Raw genomic sequence first — 20,409 nt, forward strand, 5'->3', positions numbered from 1 at the left:
GCCCACATGAACTGTTGCGGACACTAGGGATAGTTTGGAAGAATGATGCCAAAAGATCAGAAAGCATTCATATGGGTCATTTTGTAAGGCAATGAACAACGACCAGAGATGCTATGAGGACTCAAAACAGCCCTAAAACCCTATTTTACTTGGTAGGCTGACTAAACTTTGGCTCTCAAGAAGTTTTTCTTAACAAAAGAGATGAAACTGGAAAATAAAGTGCAAGTCAACACTTAAAAATGAAGTTTTTAGAAGTCTGCAAAACCTTTTAAATCACCTCCATCAATCTATAGATAAGTTAATCAATTTAAACTAAGCTCAGACTTTCAAACTGATATCTAGAGCATTCAAAGTCAAAATGATTGTCCTTTTTTAGGTATAGGGATTTGCTTTTGATCTCCTTTTTTTTCTCCATTTTAATGTCCTTGGCCACTGTAAGTCAATTTACTCAGCTTTTATATAAAACTGCCTTACTGACTTAACATTACAGAGGCAAGAAAGTAATATAAAGAGACTGAAGGTTATCAGATTCTCTGGCGCTGACCTAGTAAACATTTTTATGTGTCCTTTACAGTGCCGGGGCTGCTGTGCTAGCTGCTGTTACTGTAGATAGGACATTTGAAAAAAGGGGTCATTTTTTCCAACTGATTCAGGGGACTGTCTATTTTAGACGGGCCACAATCTGTCATTTAACTCCTTATTTTCCAAGAGGTTGCCCCATCCTCTCCTGCCCCAGAAATGTGCATCAGTTAGAAGGAGGGGCTTCCATTTGGGTTAGCCCTCCAGACTGGTCCTAGATCTATTTATAAACCGGTCAGCTACAACGTCATTGGTCGTCATCTGATGGAATCTCCTGGGTCTCTCTGCAAGACGGGTTTTTTAATTTGTCTATTTTTAGCCGGTTTCTGCAGGTCGATCCCATTGATGCTCCTAAATAAAGAATTCCTCAGCGCCTGAGCATTGATTCATTAAAGCCGAAGCTGATAATAATAATGAAAACTCTGAGTAAAGCCGTGCTTTCTGGCTGGTTGTTGCGTGTCTTAGAGGAGATGGGAAGTGGCTTGCGCACTAAAAATACCTCACGGGCCGCATTCTGTCATCAGTGGAGAACCAAACAGTCCTTTAATGAAAGTAGGGTAGCTCCCCAGGCCCAGCCATCCACTGGTGGTGTGATCCATATTTTATTAATAGCGGGATGGCGGAGCGCTCTTCTGATTGATACTCCGGTTTAATAGGAGCTCAGCAGCATAGCAAGGTGGGACTGAAGGCCTCTGGGACTTGCATGCATGTAGAAATCCTTAAAGACCTATTTATTTCCAACCTGGTTAGGGGCTGTTTATTTACTAGCCAGGATCAAACCGGACTACCAGCTTTTTCCTGTTTGACTTGCATCAGCCGTTAAGTGGTTTATATTAGTTCTACAGGAACGAGGATTTGGCCATCGCGTCTGAAATATTCATGAGGACAAAAGAGAGGAGCTGAAAAGGGAGGGATGGAAGATGGAAAACGGAGGGAAGGGAGGGAAGGAGGGCCGATGTGGGATGTCTGGGAAAAAGAGGACAAATTGATGCAAGAGAGGATTCTAGGACAGCCAGGGTGAACAGATAGATACAGGGAGGGCGGTGCTGTTTGGAGAAGCAAAGGAACATGGGAGTTTGAGTTGGTTTCTTTTTGGTTTAAGGCAAAGGTTCTAGATAGAGACAACCTTGAGGAACAAAAGAGAGAGAGAAGGTACATTGAGAAAATAAGACTCAAGTCAACGATAAAACATCCATAACGTTTGACAACCACAGAAAAAAATATATACATGACCGACAGTTCCACATCGAACCTGTATGACGATGACAGCGACAGCTCGAGTGACAGGAGGAGGAGGAGGAGGATGAGGAGGAGGAGGAGGAATAGGAGGATAGAGAGTTTGGGTTTCGAAAAGCCCCTCCATCTCCTCAGCACATAGAAACCACAAAGGGGAGAAAGGGGAGGGAGTGTAGGGGGGGAGGTAGGGGGGATGTTTGAGGTGAGGAAAGGCTGATGATGGAAAGGGTCTCTCTGTTACTATGAAGGCTATTTATAGAGGTGCGATAGTCGAGATTGGATTGATCAATGAGGTGACTGATTTATGGTCGAGTACTTGGCAAACCTGGTCAGACGCTGACTTTCTGATCCACTGAAATGGCGACTTTGAGCATTTGTTTAAAGCAGCTATTCTCAAGTCCGAGCACATCAGTCAGGCGTCACCCAAATCAATCGGTTTGACACTTCGTTAATGGGTCTGTAACTGGTTTCTAACATAGCCCAGCAGCACTTTGCACCAATTACATGAAGCAAACATGCCACGAATACATGGAGTTGAACTGTTTGCTTTCTCCTGTGTGTGTGTGTGTGTGTGTGTGCTGGCAGCTCAAACCCTTCTCCAAATCAAGTGAGGCAACTTTTAGCTTTTTTGAGATGTTGCCACATTCGGAGTCATGATCAAATTTGCTCCTGTCATCATGGATTATTTGCCGTTGTCGCTCCGTGACTTTGCAACAGCCTCCCGCCAAGTTTCAGAGTGGTTTACTTTCTTCACCAGTTGTGTAAAGAAATTGAGAATGGCTGCATTACAAGGACTTCATGTGGCTTTTCAGTTATCTTTATGGTTTGCCTGAAATTCTGATTTCTAGAGCTGGGCTTTAGGAGGCATTCAGACCAAATCCTGCAGCAATCTGGCACTTCGGTGGTGGTGATGTGTAGTATGAGGTAGCGGTGAGACATTGAAATATGATCCAGGAAGTCGATTTGGAGTTAATGCGTTTAAGGGTTTTTCAGAAGCCAAAACACTGCACAGCGGTTTGTAATACTCACAGAGAGGATTCTACAACTCTGGAAAGTTCAAGTTACAACACTGCAACTGTTTTATCTTTTATCATGACGGTAAACAGTCGAATACATGCATTTACGTTACAAAGCAATCCACCAGGAATGTGTGGTTGCATGTACTGTATGTGACTGGTTACCGTAGCTTGATGTCGGGTTGCGTTCCAGCAGAAGTTGATTCTGGTTCAACTGCTGTGGTTTTCTGCTGAGCCCTATGCGGTCCCCACCCTGCAGTGTAAACTCACTGCCCCATTCAAAAGAATGGGAGGGCTGCCATTTTTCACGCATTGCCGGATTTGGTCTGAACATGTCCTTAGACCTCAATATGTTTTTGGTACCAACTGAAACGTGTCTGTAGCATCGAGTGTTGAATATGTCTTAACTTGCTGTTTGATCTTACACTTTCTAATTTAGGTAGAAATGAAAGGATTAAAGGAAAGGTTCACATATTTTCAAGTCTGTCTTAAAACAATAGTCAGGTGCCCAAATTAACATTTAAAGGAGTTTTTTTCTCATCGCATTCATTTCTCCTGTTCATATTGACCCTTGTAACGGTGGACAAAATCCACAGTCCTCATTTTGTTAAAAATGCACTTAAAAGTTTATCTAAAGCTAATATGATGCTTCAGTAGTCCGAGTTAGTCAAATCAAGTGGATATCTTCCAAAGTTACTTTCTTTTTCGTATATATTTCCCTCCTTTTGTTGAGCTGCAGTGGAAGGATGGTAACAAAAACTGGGAATTTAGCACAACGTTGAAAGATATCCACTTCATCTGACAAATATGGAACGCTGCATCTTCATATTAGCCTTACATAAACTTTTAATACATTTTTGCACTAAAGGAGAACTGTACACTTTGTCTCCCATCTCCCACCTGACTATTGTTTTAAGACAGACATGAAAAATTGTGAACCTATCCTTTAAGAACTTCTACAAAGGGTTTGTTTATATCCCTCAAAGTAAAGTATTCCAAATAGCATCATCTTGCAACTTTGGTATTGTTTCAACATTATAAAAACATTTAAAATTATACGTATCCCTACTACTTTGTCTTCCAAATATTATAATTTTATATTTGCATCCACTTTCTCATCTTTTTTCTCTTCTTTCTTTCTGCAAAACCCTTTGTAACTCATTTAAGATATGAGTATGTTAGCTGACACTGATGAAACTGATCCTTTATGCTTGTTTCCTCTTTAGTACATGGCTGCTATAACTTGGCTTTGAAAGTGACTTTCTGCTGTGTATAACATCAACATCCCAAATGCATAAAAGCAACAGAGCAGCGATTTGTCTCCTGATTTGGACTGCAGGTTTAAAAGTGTCCTCACCCTCACTTTGGAAGTATCAAACGAGCTTAGGACCGGCTTACAGTGAGGCTAAACTGGAACGGCGGGGAAGGTGAAGGATATGAACGGAGGTTAGGAGGTCAGAGGAGGGAGGAAGGGGGGCGGCTGAGAGAGCAAGAGGGGGAGAAGAAAAAAGAAAGAGAGAGAGAGAGGGAAAGGATATATATAGAGCGAAAAGGAAGAAGCATGTATTCACAGTGGCCACGACAGCCTCAAGATGTCGCTCTAATTCACCGGTATTTACATTTTTGACTGTAATAAACATTGTTCCTTGACCGTATTTCAAGAAGCAGATGGTTGAAAATAGTTTCTGATACAAATCATCCCGAATACACATAGAATGAAATATAAAAGCTTAATTTCATTTTCAGTATCAAAGAGTCATAATTTCTAAGGGATTTTTAAAAAAAACAACTGCTAATTTTAATACACGAGGCAACAGCAGGTTGGTAATTAGTTGGTTTTAGTTGGTATTTTCGGTTTGGTTTGGTTCAATGCTGGGCTGCACTGCAAAGTCATTCAACTGGGGTTTTTATAGTCAATATGCATGAAAGCGAAATACTTGAATCCTATAACTTAACGGCCTGAAACTTGACTTGATGAATTTATGTAATCTGGACAAATTCAACTGTGTTTTGGGAGAAAACAAACATCATTTGGTTTCCAGCGGGGACCAATCGAATCTGAAGGGTCACAAGATGATTAACTGATAGGATACGATGCAAAATGTGTATTTCAATAAAAAATATAACATTTTAAAAACAATGACTGCTATTTTCAAGTTTTATAGCTTCAGATTATTCAAATTTAACGATCTGCAAAGGGGAAAATCACTTGGTAACTGAATTAACCTGTGACAAGTAGATATTGCTTTGTTTTAAGGTCACAGAAGCCAAAAGTGATGATGATGAGGATTTGGTGATATGTTTATGAACGTATTTTATCTGCATTTTGAAGTATCGCATTAGAAAACGGTGATGGCAATGACAAATTTTGAATAAACTCAATTTCTTGGTTTTTGAGGTGTTTTTTTTTGCCTTTTTCAAACGAGTTAAATGCACTAAATGGAAGATGGAAACTTTTGCTGAATAAGTTCTGACTGATCAGCTGTTTCTACGGTCGGCATTAAAACACGACCAACACTCGCTGACATGAGAGAACAATTACAACTCGTCTAATTGAAACTAATTCCTGAAGACGTCTCTCCATTTTGTCTCTCGTAGGTGGCCAAGGTTCACAACCTCTACTTCTTCTTCTCTGTTTATGAGTAAATAAACAGAGTAGAAGAAGAAGCTTATACTGCCAGCTTCTGATGAAACTACGCTTTGCAGTGTCTAGTTAATTCGCTCCAAACCAGTTGATGGAAAGACGCCTAAGACATTTCAAAAGTTCCCTTAAAATTCACTTGACATTAGATGGAAACACATAATTTAAGGCACATCTCTTTCAGTTATTACTGATTTTCCCAAATAAAATATCCAGATTTTTTTTTTAAAAAAAAGGAGCAGATCTGTCTCCCAAAGTTTATGTCCCCAAAAGTTTTTATGTTTCCTGCTGCAAGAAGACACTAATCACCACAGTTTATAGTAAACAACGTCTTCTTGTGACATTGACGGCTCAGGCAAAAACTTCCAGTGACAGTGAGGAGAATGAGCTGCTGATCATGCAGCAAAATACTTCAAAGTAAATAAAAAAAAATGCAATAAATGGTTAAACTAAAACTCTGTCTTGATTTTTTAAAAATAATGACAATAAATATAGATAAATGCCAAGATTCTGTGGCTATATTACCCTAAAAATAATGAGCCCATTCTACTTATCGTCAGTTAATTTAATGTAAAAAGTTGTTTATACTCAGAAACCATCTTCAACCAGCCACCTCTTGTCACACAGACGAGGTAAATACTTCCTTCGAGACTTTGACATCATGACACAAGTCGACACAGTGAACCGCAGCGGCTTCTGGAGGCCGTCCTGGTGATATAATATTCACACGAGGAGTGTTAAAGTGTGCGATGGAAGTGAGCCGGAGCGACACACACACACACCTCTGCTGAGTCCGTCGGGCCCTCGGAGGATCCGGCACTCCTCGATCTGTCCGAACGCAGAGAACATGACCCGGATGTCGTTCTCGTTGCACTTCTTTGACACCATGCCGATGAACAACTTCCTGTCTTCAACAGCTGCAGGGGTCAAGGAAAAAGAAGAAGAAGAAGAAGAAAGAGAATATGAATGAGTAATACATTTTATGTCCAATATGTCCTCTGAGGTGTATATCTGCATTGGAATGTACTAGGCCTGCAATTAAGGATTATTTTCATTATCAATTAATCTTTTGATTGCTGTCTTGGTTTCGATTAGTTGTTTGGTCTATAAAATGTCAGAAAATGGTGAAAAATGCCGATAACTGTTTCCCAAATCTCTAGATGACGTCCTCAACCAGTCCACAACCCAAAGACACTCAGTTTACTGTCATAGATGACTAAAGAAACCAGAAATATTCACATTTGAGCTGCTGAAATCAGAGAATTTTGAGTTTTTTTTCTTGACCTCTTAAACTCCACAAGCACGCCGGCATCCTCGGATGACATTACTGTCTTTCAGAGGCAGAGTAACAGGTTCAGTTTTAAAGCTACAGTGAAGATTCTGGTATCATATGAAACTAGATGACCTAAGGACCATGTCATGCTAGCTTGTCAGGAAGGAGGCTAAATACCACTCCAAATTTAGGCTAAATATTGGCCTCACCTCAAGATATCTGAATGAAAATGGGTTCAATGGTTACCAACAAGTCTCCCCTTTACAGACATGCCAACTTTATGCTAATCCCATGCAGTTTCTTGTGGATTCAATGGGCCAAACTGTATTCATGTGTGCTGATGTTAGTCCCCATAGTAGCCATTTCATTGTAGTGAGACCATTTTTTTGAAACTTGACCTCACCGTATTAAATGAACTATTGCGACCTCCAGGATAATCACAGCCTCATGAAACTTTACAACTACAAACTAGAAACCTCAGGCGTTCAGAGGATGTCTGGCGTAACTAGATATACTGACAACCAGGGGGGTTATTGAGCAATTTCAAGAACAGAAGCTCTCGCCATCCAATCGCAGAAAAATGCAGTTATTACAGAAATCTCCAAATATAAAAAGTTTTTGATACCAAATCACAGCATGAATTTTTCTACGGTGTTCATCAAGGATTTGGTGTCTTAATGTGGTATTTTGGAAGGATTCTTGACCATTTTTATCATATAATCATATATTGATATCGAGTGGTCAAATATGGACCAAATCCTAAAATTGCTGAAACAACTGACGAGACATTAATGAGGATCATATACTTCCATTATAAAGTTCTAAACTCTTATAAAACACAATGTTTATTACAGATTTATGACTGAAAAACTTGACACACAGCTTTTAGATGATGTATATCACTTTTATGTAGCGTATACTGATGACCTGCTAGTTCCTCCTAAAGGTCTCCTGCACCCTCTGAAATAGACAAGAAGGGGTCAATGGTAGGGAAAATAGTCTGCAATTAATGTAATAGTTGTTAACTGACTGATTAATTGACTGATCGTTGCAGATGTAGGATGCATCGCTTCTAACGCGACGACGATAAACTCGGGAGAAACGAAAGAAAAAGAAAAACCGAAGCGAAAACGAAAAGAAAAAATGGAACGAGACAGAACAAACCAGCAATCAAAAGAATCAAGTCAAAGAAAAGAAAAGAAAGGAAAGAAAGAAAAAGAGACAGCGGGAGAGAAATGAAGACAGACAAGAGTTCATGTATTTCATCATGCCATCTGCGACGCTCTGATCAATGTCTCATTATCACTTCAACACCGACTGCTTGCTGAGACTCTCCAGCTTGTCCTCTCTCACCCTCTTCCTCCTCCCCCCCCTCCCCTCCCCTCTCCACCTCCCCTCTCCACCTCCTCTCCTCCTCTTCCTTCTCTCTCTCTCTCTCTCTCCCTCATGGATTCCTGTCTTCTCGCTGACACAATCCCTCCTTCTCCTGGTGCAATCTCCAGGAATGTGAGCCGGCTGCAGGTAACCGTGTGAGAAACTTTTAGTGCGTATGAGGAGGGGAAGGTTAAGTGTGAATCAGGCTGTAGAAACAATATGTGTGTGTGTGTGTGTGTGTGTGTGTGTGTTTATGTGTTCCCACCACCATTCAATGTAATGCTAATCCAATTCATTTTTAATGAGGAAACTGTCAGCTCTTACCGCGAGGCGAAAGAGATAAGCGGTCTGTTGCACTCTGGGAAATCAATAGCGCACTTGTTTATTTTGCTGTTTGAATTGTTTGTGTGTTTAAAAAACAAACCGTCGGGATAGGCTGCCAAGATAAGTGTTGTTTCAAAAAGCTTTAACTCCTTTGTACACAGCATGCGAATGTCTGTGTGTGTGTGTGTGTGTGTGTGTGTGTGTGTGTGTGTGTGTGTGTGTGTGCGCGAGAGAGAGAGAGAGCATCACTCCAGAGGAAGATTACCACAAGTCTAACAGCAATGTAATTAATTTACTCTGTGTCGATAGAAAAGAAAAGAGAGGAGATATCGTTACAATTGACTGTTTCTGTTTTTTCGGACGAGGCGCACAGACAGACAGACAGACAGACAGACAGGCAGGCAGGCGGGTGATAAGACTCCTAAAGCCGACTCTAGGATGATCTGGAGTCAGCTTTTGCATTCTGGCTTATAAATCGGAGCAGAATTGGCTTCACGCTGAGCTTCAACACATTAAGATTTACCAATAATATAATCCCGGCTGTTATACTGTACATCTTCTACTGTCACCTTTCTTCTTCTTCTTCTTCCGTCTCCTCCGCTGACTAAACTAATGAAGCTCTGAGCTGGCCATTCGTCACTGTTACAGCGACTCTAACGCTGAGTTTATTAAAGGTCATTACCATTAAGTGGATGGATACGTTACGTATGGCCTGCTCTATATTTTACCGTTCTGGCTGTGAGTAGCGGCCGCTTTATTGAGTTCCACCGTCGTTACCCAGACGGTTATGTCTTATAAAGTCGTATTTCGCCATATTTCAGCGGAGCGGATGATGGCTTTTATAAGGATTTCTTCCCTGCTTTGCCGGATGCTGTCATTTTATTGTATTCCCCCCCCCTCCGCAGTGGACAGAGATACAGCGATGCTACTTCATCGTCCGTGTGTCAACCGTAAGGACGACTCTATTGGATGGATGTAGACGTTTTAATATGTACACTGAAGGTAGCTGCAGGTGTCAGAAAAAAAAAAACACCTTTAAAACTTTGTAAAAACACATTTCAAATGTAGCTGAAACTGGGTTTAAAGGGTCACTTCATCCAATCATGGTTTATCCATTTTCATATTCTGCTCAATTACTCAGCTTTAAGGGTCAGTTCATTCAAATTGCAAAAAAACACATATTTTCTCACTTGGTGGTATTCTAGTCATGCAAATAGTTTGAAATAGATATTTGCTGCAGCTCTGCCAACCTGAATGATCCACACACATCACGATTTCTATTCTGAAATATGTTCCACCAAAAAAAAAAAAAAAAAAAAAAAAAACTGTCCACATTGAGGTCTCTGGATTATCCAGAGGAACAGGAGTTTGAAATGTAGTTTCTGAAAAATCTTTTTTTTTTGGGGGGGCATCACACACACACACACACACACACACACACACACACACACACATAAAAAAAGTAATTTATCTCCTTTATGTTTCGGTGGTAGCTGAAGGCTCAGCAGCAAAACATCTTGAAGTTTCAACTAATAGATGAATTATCAAAATGTGCCCAAAAGGGTCAAGAGGACTCTGAGCTGGAGCCTCGTTTCAGAGTGAAGAGTCTAAACATTCACTTTGAGGTTGTGACATAAAAGAAGCCGTCATGACATGAGTAGAACATTTAATCATTACTGTAGTTTAAGTTTAGCATTGACTGCATGTGATACGGGGCCAAAAGTCTCACCAAATTTGCACCATCGATGACGAGGCTTTTAAAGGATCAATGTGCATATAATACAACCATCCTTCAGCCTCAGATTTGTAAACATTCATCTCTATGATTTGAGTGAACTTTACCTTTAACCCTCCTCCTGTTGTCCTCGGGTCAAATTTGACCCGTTTTCAAAATGTTTTTATATCAGAAATATGGATTTTCTTTAATGTAATTGCCTGAAAATCACATGGATGGTTCCATACCACACACTTTGCAAGTAAAAGTAATGATCACTACTTTCATTGAATTTTGGGTGTTTTATTAAAAATTTATAGCATCTGTGGAGTCAAAATTGACCCGGGAATAATTATACAGAATGAGACCCCCCCCCCCCCCTAAAAAAAAGTGATTAGGGACACCACGTTAAAAACATTTGTGTTCCTATCCTTCTAAAACCACGTTAATGACATTGTCTTTTAGTTTCCAAATCTACCTTGACTAAATATCACTGAATGTAATGAACCTGACAAATTACACCGAATGTTTATTGCTGCATCAGAATTGAACCAATTAAAAACAGATCGGCAGAACAAAGCGACAAAAAAACTCAGACCTTGTAAAGCTGTCTTTAAAAACACTGTCTCTACTTTCTTTGACTGTTCTGCTGTTTCTCGGTAGATATGTCAAAAAAAAAACACATTTATTTTTGGAGTATGTCTCTTTTTTCACTTCCTGTTAAATAATAACTGTTTTAGATGACTCATCTTGCATATAAAGGGGCAAATCAAACTGCACCTCTAGCTTGTCGGTTGCAGTATATATGTATTTCTCTATGTATTTACGTCCTCAGTAGGAAAGCGGTGGGCTCGGGGGCTGAGAGCCACAGGAAAGTCATGAAGTATTTAGAGTAAGTACTCGCAGGATTTGTGGACAGCAAGAGAAATATAGAATCCGTGGTATAAACTATCAGGCAGCTTCCTTGTTAGAATGAAAAGGAATATAGAGGACGAGGCTCGATATAGGAAATCAATTCAGAAGTGAATCTGCAATATGTAGTTTGGAAATGGGGGGGGGGGGGGTGATCTGAGGACGAGGAGTGTGTGACAGTGCTTGTGTGTGTGTGTGAGATAGATGCATTAATGAGTGTGTGTGTGTGCAGCGAGAGGAGAGTGCATGTTTGTACGAGGGAGCAGACACAGGGGAGAGAGGCTGGTTCACCACGAGGCCAAAACGATTCAACTTTCACTGACCTCCTTCCGAAAGCACCTTAATAATTCATCACACATATAAAAATATATTTATATACATCAGCATCCTCTCCCCCCCCCCCCACCACCCCCCACCACCCACCCATCACCACCATCATATCCTGCTTTCTCTGTTCATCTCTATGTGTCTTGTTCAATCCCCCCCCCCCCCCCCTCCACCACCCTCCGGTCCGTCATCCCGTCTGCCCGTCAAGCAGCGAGAGAAAACACACGGCTGAGATAGATATTGCCAAGCAAATTCAAAAAGGCTATTGATTCATGAGTGTGTGATAGGCTATTGATGCTGCTGTGTGTGTGTGTGTGTAAGTGTGTGTGTGTGTGTGTGTGCCCACTTACCGTTAGATTTCTCACTGTCTGCAGGTTTCATCTGAATAGGGTGGTGCATCTGTAGGAGATAAAAGACAAAATATATTAAATTCTACGCTTACAAATGCATAATGCAATCAGACTTTTGTTACAATTACACTTTTCATGTTGTTTAATATGCATAATTTACACATAAATGCAAGTTTTTTTTTTTTAGCTAGGTAGAAATCCGCTTTTGTTTTTCCATGCTAGATGCAAATCTGGCAACACCCCAAAACAACTTCAGTCCACAGGGTGGTGGTGCGCCTGAAGGGGGTTTGCCATATCGCTAAAAATACCAGAACAAGAGGGAAAAAAAAAAACAAGAACAGGGAAGTGTGTTAAAGACCAAGAGAGAAAAAAAACAAGATTTCAAGAACAAAACTGAGAAGATGAAAAAAAAAGTAGAAGTGCGAGACAGAGAAGAAGAAGTAAGAACAACAAGCAGCAGCGGATAAACATTTCTAAACATCATGTGCTAAAAACAGCTTAGCAGAGACTAACGCAAACACATGGAGGGACGACAGGTTGTCTTCTCCAACCCAAACACATACACGGTCAGTTGTTGCAAAGATAAGGGTTGAAATACACAACACACAACAGTATAGAGAGATTATTTCAGGTGTCAGATACATGAAACATTCACCTCCACAAAATGCTGACTCATGTAGGTACGCTGGGCCATTTTTTTTAGCTTATTATCATTGTGACCTTTAATTTTGGGGTAGTTTATTTAGCTTCAGGTCAAGTTTAGTTGATGTTATTTTGGTCTGGGCTCTCGCTGAAGCTGAGCTTAAGCTTCCTGATTATTGTGACCAACTTGTGGTCATAATAGAGAAGTAAAGATAACATAGAAAGACGTCTCAAATCACCTCACCGTCTGCGAACACGACCACAAATCGAAGCTTGCGTCACCAAACTGATGGATGAGAACTTTGCTACTACAATCCCCTGCGAAGGTTGTTTGAGCAATCATTAATCCGTCTCTAAGACTCCGACGAACACCTGTTATTAATCTGGATATGTTATCAAACTAATGACATCTCGAGCATTTGCGTCGTGATTGGATCGGAAACATCCCCAGATCAAGCTTTAGCAAGCTTACATGACATAGCAGGAAAAAAAGAGGAATTATGTGACCTTTCAACATGTTTTTTTTTTAATAATGTGGCCAAAATGTAAACCTGGCTGATATTTAATGAAGCCAGACCACCTACAGATGTGATCTGATTGCGCTCTGATTGCAACGTGTGTTTCAGATGCATTTATATAAGATATCTAGATACATATTGCATGTTTCAACCAGGTGTAAAAGGAGTTTAATGCTTACATTCACACCTTGCATTGATATGTATTTTTTCCCTCATCCAGAGCAGCTATCCAGATAAGAGATCGCATGTTTCTACCAGGCGTAAATGGGGTCTAATGTCTGCGTTTTCACTTTGCTTTTTTTTTTTTCAATATTTGAAATCTCTCTGATGTTCCCGAGAAGCAGTTTAATTGAGATGGCTGATGGATGTGTTTTTAAGGTGGTGGGTCTCCTTTTATAGAAAACAAGCAAACACTTCACAGATGAGAAGGCTTTGTCAACCCCCCCCCCCCCCCCCCCCCCTCTCTCTCTCTCTCTCTCTCCCCTTCTGTCCCTTTTTATTCCCTCCATCTCTCTTTCCTTTATGGGAAATTATGTGGCTGTTTGATCTGCGGAGAGACGAATGACAGTGATTCTCCAAATCTAGCCCTGTATCAATCACACTCAGAGTCAAATACCAGCCGTGAGTGTCTGTGTGTGTGTGTGTCTGCGCCAGTGTGTGTGTCCGTATGAGTGTGTATGTGCCCTGTCTTACCCATAACGCCCCTGGGCTCAGTCACGCCGTGACAGAAGGCTTTGATCTTCCAATTCTATCACACACCTTTATCCCAACTCTCTCCCTCTTGCTCTCTTTCTTATCATCCTCACTCTCTGCTTTTTTTTTTCTTCTTCTTCTTCTACAAGACTTGTCCCACAAGCACACACACACACACACACACACACACACACACACACACACACACACACACACACACACACACACAGCTAGTCTGTCCATTGATTAGTTCCCAAACCTGCCTGATGGGGGCAGTGAACGGTGGAGGAGGAGGAAAACAGAGATAAACAGACTAGCAAATTAAAGGCATATAGAGTACTGTACTGTACTGCCAAAGTTAAAAAAGTACATTCATGGTCGAGATGTAACAAGCTAATCATGGCTGCACCTGAAACAAATGAAGAAAGCAACAAAAAAACCCCCCCAAAATCCAGACAGAAAAAGGAATAAAGAAGAAAAGAAACATCAAAATTTATTTGAAATTGAAGTTTGTAGTGTGCATTATCTGCATATAGGTAAAAAAAAAAAAAGAGAAAGAAATAAAGAAAAAGAAAAGAGGAATTAATACTGTAAAGACATAAAAGCAAGAAAGACAGAGGACAGAAGGAAGAAGAAAAGGAAAGAAACAACAAAATCTAATTGAAATTCAGTGACGGTTGACTGCTTTGACTTGCAGTTAGCAGCATTTATCAGCCTCCAAAAGAAAGAAAGAAAGAAAGAAGAGGAAAAAAGAAAGAAAAATGATAGAAAAAGCACAAAAGATGGTTTGAAAATTTAACTAAAAAACAAAAAAAAAAGGGGGGAAAAGAGACAAAGAAAGAAAAAGACAGTGACAGAGACGAGAGAAAGAGTGAATCGAACATCGACGGAGAAAAAAAAAAAGAATCAGAAGGAGGAAAAAATAGAGCGAGAGGAGAAGACAGAAGGACAGACAGAAGGAGGGAAGAGGGTCACAGACACTTGGACAGACAGGAATAGTCGCTGATGCTTCGGGCTGCCGTCTCAGTGCAGTATCACTAACACAAGGACAGATGCAGGGACATGGACGAGGTGTGTGTGTGTGTGTCGGTGTGTGTGTGTCGGTGTGTGTGTGTGTGTGTGTGTGTGTGTGTGTGTGTGTGTGTGTTGAAACCACATCAAAAGAAGAAAAAGTCATGTCAAAGCAAACCTGGAAGTCACATCACGTCAGTTCTCGTTAATCCATTTCAAAGTCTGTCCTCTAACGGCATAAAAAACAAAAGCAAAAAAGAAAACAAAAGCCGTGACAGCATCTGCCGCGCCGCCGTCATTCACTTCCTGAAAAACACTGCCGAAAGCTGCCACGTGCACACACACACACACACACACACACACACACACACACACACACACAGTCATGTTTCCATCACTTCAGAGGACATTACATTGACTTACATTCATTTCCTGGAGACTTATCCTAAACCCTAACCTTAACATAACCTTAAAATAACCTTAACTTTAAACCAAGTCGCCCTAAAATTAATAATTTTAAGGTGAAGTCACAACATGACTGTGTAAACAGAATTACATCCCCAAAATGTGAAGAATACATGGACCACATACACACACACACACAGGTACAAAAAACTCTTGTCTGGTTTTCAGGCATCCCCTCCTCAGGTCTGTCTACCCAGAATGCCTGGCGGGCGGAGGCGCTGTCGACATGTTTGATCTCGGCGAGCTCCCGCCGAGACCCACAAAGCAAGACTCTCCTCTGCTATCCTACAATTCCACAGCGCTGTTTCTTCTCGCCTGGCAGGCCCCACAGCCGCAGTCTGCCATTCATTATGCACTCAGCGGGAGCCCGGCAAAAACTACTAAGTCCTCGCCGCGCTCAGGCTCATAAAAAGCAGGGAGAACCAAAAACTTCACCGTGTAAAGCCATGTGTGCAGCCCGGCATGATGCTGCGCTGGCATTTAGCTTTACAAATGTATCCATCTACTGAGCGGGGGAGGCTAAAAAACAACTTCCTGTTTACCTGGTTTTTACTACAGCAGAGCTGATTCTTCCTCTTTTCTAGTTTCTTTTGCTCTGCCGAGTCTATTTTCTTTAGTAAATCTTCAAGTGATCCTCAAAAGCCACTTTAACTGCATGATAATTAATCAGAACGTGATTAACAAAATATTTTTTTTCAAAATATGAGCTGAATTCTTTACAGGGGCGGCTGTACAGTTTAATAACACACACAAGTTAAAACTGAATGCAATTTCCTGATGTTTGATTAGTGTGTCGTAAAAAGTTTTTTTCTGCGCTTTAAGGGGCTCATTATCTGCTTTTAATACCTCGGCAGTGCACTTGAAGTAAAGTGTCACCATTTGTTTTTAATCATTTTTAGAGCACTTGAATTGCCTTATTACAAACTGCATAGTTCAGTTCTGATTGACTGAGTCACACTGCGCGCGTGCTGTAAAATACATGATAAATGCACACCTTTGAAAATCGATTAACATTTAATTTACATATTAATGCGCTAACTGAAAGTCACCACTCACACCTCTAATAATGAGAGTTGGCAAGCCGCCGTGTTGTTGCTGTTTAAGAACTAACAACTCCCTTTAGCTGCTCTGAGATAACTGCAAAGCACTGTGTTATATTTATTAGCCTTCTATAAAAAAAACACTTTCATTTATCTGGATTTATAGTTCTCGAGCAGCAGCTACATGTGCAGCAGCTTCATGCATGAATCTTTCCTTATTTTGCTCTTATATCCGTTCTTGCACAAAGCAATAAGAGGAAAATCCTGCCTGCGTTAGTCGTAAATCGCTAGTTTCAGCCTGATAGATGCCACCTGTTCATGAGATGTGATAATTAGCATAATCCACGCCCCTAAAATTGCCATATAAGGCTTTGTAGGTGAGTTTCATTCACAAAAAAATGTTCCCAAAGATTAAAAACAACTTCAAGTCCTGCTTTCAGAAATCAGAAGACATAACAAATTTTGGGACAGTAGGACAATTGGAAGATATGAATCCAGAGCAGCTCTGCACTGTGACAGTAGTAAAGAGGGAATGATATGATGCTAAATAACATCTTTCTATAGCAAAGCGCTCCGTGATGGGAGGGCTGTGACTGTCACGGTGATATTAGAGGAGAGAATATTATAGTCTGCAGGTGATGTTAGGCTGTCAGCTGATGATACCGGACAGGGACACTCAGGCAGCTGTTGGAAATGAGAGAAGAAAATACGGCCGTAAAAATCTAAATAAAATCTAAAAAAAAACCCTTTAAATAAACTGGCAGCCATGATTGCACAAAGTTTGTTTACCTCTATATTAAATATTTAGTTAACTTCTGGACCACTTGTAAATTTCATTCTAAGTACAAAGAAAACTGACGAATGCTGATATTGTTCTTAAATAACTCGTACGTGCTTTTTAAGAGCGAATCTGTCCGTACGAGGACCCGATGACTTCACTCGTCCTACGAGAGGGAAATTCTTGCGTCTCCATCCTGAATTCACTTCACTTTATTGTCATCTGTTAAAGTTCTCAAGGGTTCAAGTTTTACAAGGATTTTCAATCCGGCCTCGTGACTGGAAGCATCCAGGTGGTAAACCATGCAGGAGCCATCCGGAGCCGGTTTCCTGCCCCCTGATTGGACACATCTCTTTCATTAGATAAGTTACTCACTTGAAGAACTTTTCTCAATTTATCTTGGACTTTGACCAAATGTGAGTAGGTGTCTCTGCACTACGGGGATATTTCTTAATTTCATCTCTGCACACGTGTGTGTGTGTGTGTGTGTGTGTGTGTGTGTGTGTGCTGTACTTTGCCCCTTTCTAAATATTCCAGATGTCTCCTGTTTGTTTGGTGGGCTGACATGTTTGGCATCAGTACAGGTCATGATGACCTGGGTCGTAGTCATCTGACCCTGAATTACCTGCTCATTCACCTACACGCTTTTCTCTTTTTGTAATTGTGGTAATTTTTTTTTTAGAAAGACCAACATGTTGTAAAAATATTCCAGGTACAAAATCCTTTGCAAGTTTTGGTTTTTTTGCACTATAACTTGCATATTTGCATTTATTTTGCACATATTGTAAAAACTAGTGTAGTATTTGTATTTATATATGCAAGTTTTTCCCTTTTAATTTCATCTTTAGTGCTACTTTGGTCTATTTTATTGTCTAATTGATAAGTTTCATTCTATGTCTATGTGTGTAGCATTTTATTTTGAAATCCTGCATTGTGTACAGAAACAGAAACCTTAAAAATATGGCGTCTTCTCACTAAGTGTGTAATAAATCCTTGAAAAGGTTGATGAGAGACTGAACCGCACAGTCATTGTGCCACAAAACCCAAAAAAAAGTGAGCTAAATAAGGCTAAACAAGCTCTGTAGGCTGATAACTCTCTGTAGGTTCGTCACTACGTCTCACACATTGTCATTTGATTCATGGTTATTAAAAAAAAATATTGATTAGTGGAGATTTAACTTGTCGGCGAGACCCCGGTTGTTGCTACAAGCCAGATTAGCTTGTCCGCCGTGTGTAACACAATCACCACTAGATATTTATGTCAGTAAAAAAAAAAAAAAAACCTGGATGAGTGAAACCATAAGGTCCACATTACACCAGAGGGATCAGAGTGCAGGAGGCGGCCAGGATGGATTTTTTACGACCTTCTAGTTATGGGACAGTCTCTCTTTAATCACCCTCTCCTTCCTGGCTGAGACGAGGTGTCTATCTGTCGGACTAGCTGATGAAATGTCACCCACAAAGCCCCCTCTTTCCCTTTCAGCTTCTTTATCTTTGTATCCTCATCATGTACAGAGACTCGCAGCAACCTGGCCGTCATTCAGGCGACCTATGTGCTAAACCCCCTCCGCCCCCTACGCCCCCCCCCCCCCCCCCCCCCCCCCCCCCCCCCCCCCGGCTGGCTGTTCAATAGTCCCTCCTAGTGCATCTTGTCCGGAGAAACTCTACACTTCCTAAATGTTAACTGCTGCTCCCGGGTTAACGTTATCCCCTGTTGCCTGCTGTCGCCCGCCGACTTCTTCCAGGAATGCTCTGGTGCTTAAAAGGTCAGAGGTCGTCTTGTCCCGGAGCCAGAGGACTAACTCGAGGCTCACGCTGGGAATAGGACGAGTGTGTGTGATGTGTTGGAGGAGTGTGTTGCTATATGTGTGTGTGTGTGTGTGTGTGTGCGCGCCCTTTGCCAACACCTTCAAAGCAACAGCCAAGTTCACATGACCGGAGCGCGTGTGCCAAAAAACTGGGGAGCGCACATACTGTACGGTACCCGACATCACACTGTCTCACTCACAAACACACACGTATATATATGCACGCACACACACACACTGCGACCACACACACACACACACACTTTCTCCTCCCTCCTGTCTGAAGGTGTGACGGTGAGCTGCTGGGTCAAAGTCAGACAGATGGCCCTCACAGTCGGGATTCAATATCGGTGACCGAGACCGTATGACCGACGACACACACACACACACACACACACACACACACACACACACACACACACACCTCTGCAAGTGAGCAGCATCCACACACACACCTATAAAAGTGCCACGGCACACACATGACCTCCAGACGGTGATCATCACTCATCAACTTCACCTACATTTTCATCGGATTACATTATTAAATCTTTCTAATCTATTAACATCTTTTATAATTGATTAATTGATTTTTTTATACATTTTACAAGTCACCATGCTTTAATTTTGGTAATTAACTTGTATCTTGGTGTTCATTACTCTCCCAATCCACACTGAGCATCTTTGAATTGCATTTGACTTGTATGAAAGGTGCTATATAAATAAAGTTTGATTGATTGATTAATTGATTTTCAGAAAAAGATTAATCAGTACTTTGGTCCCATTAAAAAAAAGACATTTTTACACTTAAAAACTGGTTAAAACAAACAGCTGTAGTTTTGGTTTGGTGGTGTATTTTCTTTTTTTTACTAATATAATTAATTTGAAAGACTACACAGTGAAATTAGAAGAAGAAAGCACACATGTAATGATCCTGAAACGTGACACCGATCAACTCTGCGCATCTTTGACTCACATTCCTTCGATATTGTTAAAAACTCAAAGCATCAAAGACAAATTTCCATCATTCTCTTATGACGGATAACCCGGTAAAGGTTTTCCTGATTTCTGATTCTGTTCAAAATAAGGTTAATTATATCTGGTATCTGGTATTATATCTGCAGAACGTCATTCAAAGTGATCAAAAGCTTCAAAGAGATCCAGATATCCATGTCAAACCGAATCTGCTCGGTGTGAGAGCTGCAAATAAAAAAGATGCTCCAAAGCGAAGCCTCGACACCAAGTAAATGTTTTTTTTCCCCCAATATCATGGATCAACAGGCAATATACAAACTACTACTGACTACTCCTCAAACTCCTTCAGCTTGTGACATCATCGGGCCTGACTCATAAAACCTGCCGGCACATCTGTTGCGCGTTAGCTGCTGCTCTCGACACGTCGACGTCCCCCTGACGACGGTTTTTAAACGGTAAACGACACGAATGCTTCCCCCCCTTACATGATTTATAGTCTGCATTTATATCACACAAACATACATAAGAGTTTCCCCGTTTCTGCAACATTCCTGCTCATTACAGCAAAAAAAAAAAACTGTATACACAACACTTGACACATAGACAAACACCCCCTCTGCTTCCCTCACATCACTCTGACAAACACCTTGATACAGATAAAGTGTGACTTTAATTCTCACTCTCCCCCCCCACCCGGCAAACAAACGACTGTAAATCAAATTGTCCTTTACAATAT

At 40.9% G+C, this 20,409-nt stretch overlaps 1 protein-coding gene across 8 annotated transcripts in view; it reads right to left on the reverse strand.

Moving 5' to 3' along the window:
- celf2 (cugbp, Elav-like family member 2) overlaps window positions 1-20,409 on the reverse strand; it is a 224,305-nt gene that overhangs the window by 34,848 nt on the left and 169,048 nt on the right. For all 8 annotated transcript variants that reach the window (XM_044344112.1, XM_044344110.1, XM_044344108.1 and 5 more), the window contains 2 exons: window positions 11,747-11,795; window positions 6,255-6,389 (listed from right to left, as the gene is read on the reverse strand). In XM_044344112.1, the coding sequence (XP_044200047.1) occupies window positions 6,255-6,389; window positions 11,747-11,795 (184 nt within the window). The remainder of the gene's footprint in view (window positions 1-6,254; window positions 6,390-11,746; window positions 11,796-20,409) is intronic.

This window comes from Thunnus albacares, chromosome 23, assembly GCF_914725855.1.
Source record: "Thunnus albacares chromosome 23, fThuAlb1.1, whole genome shotgun sequence".
NCBI lineage: Eukaryota > Metazoa > Chordata > Actinopteri > Scombriformes > Scombridae > Thunnus > Thunnus albacares.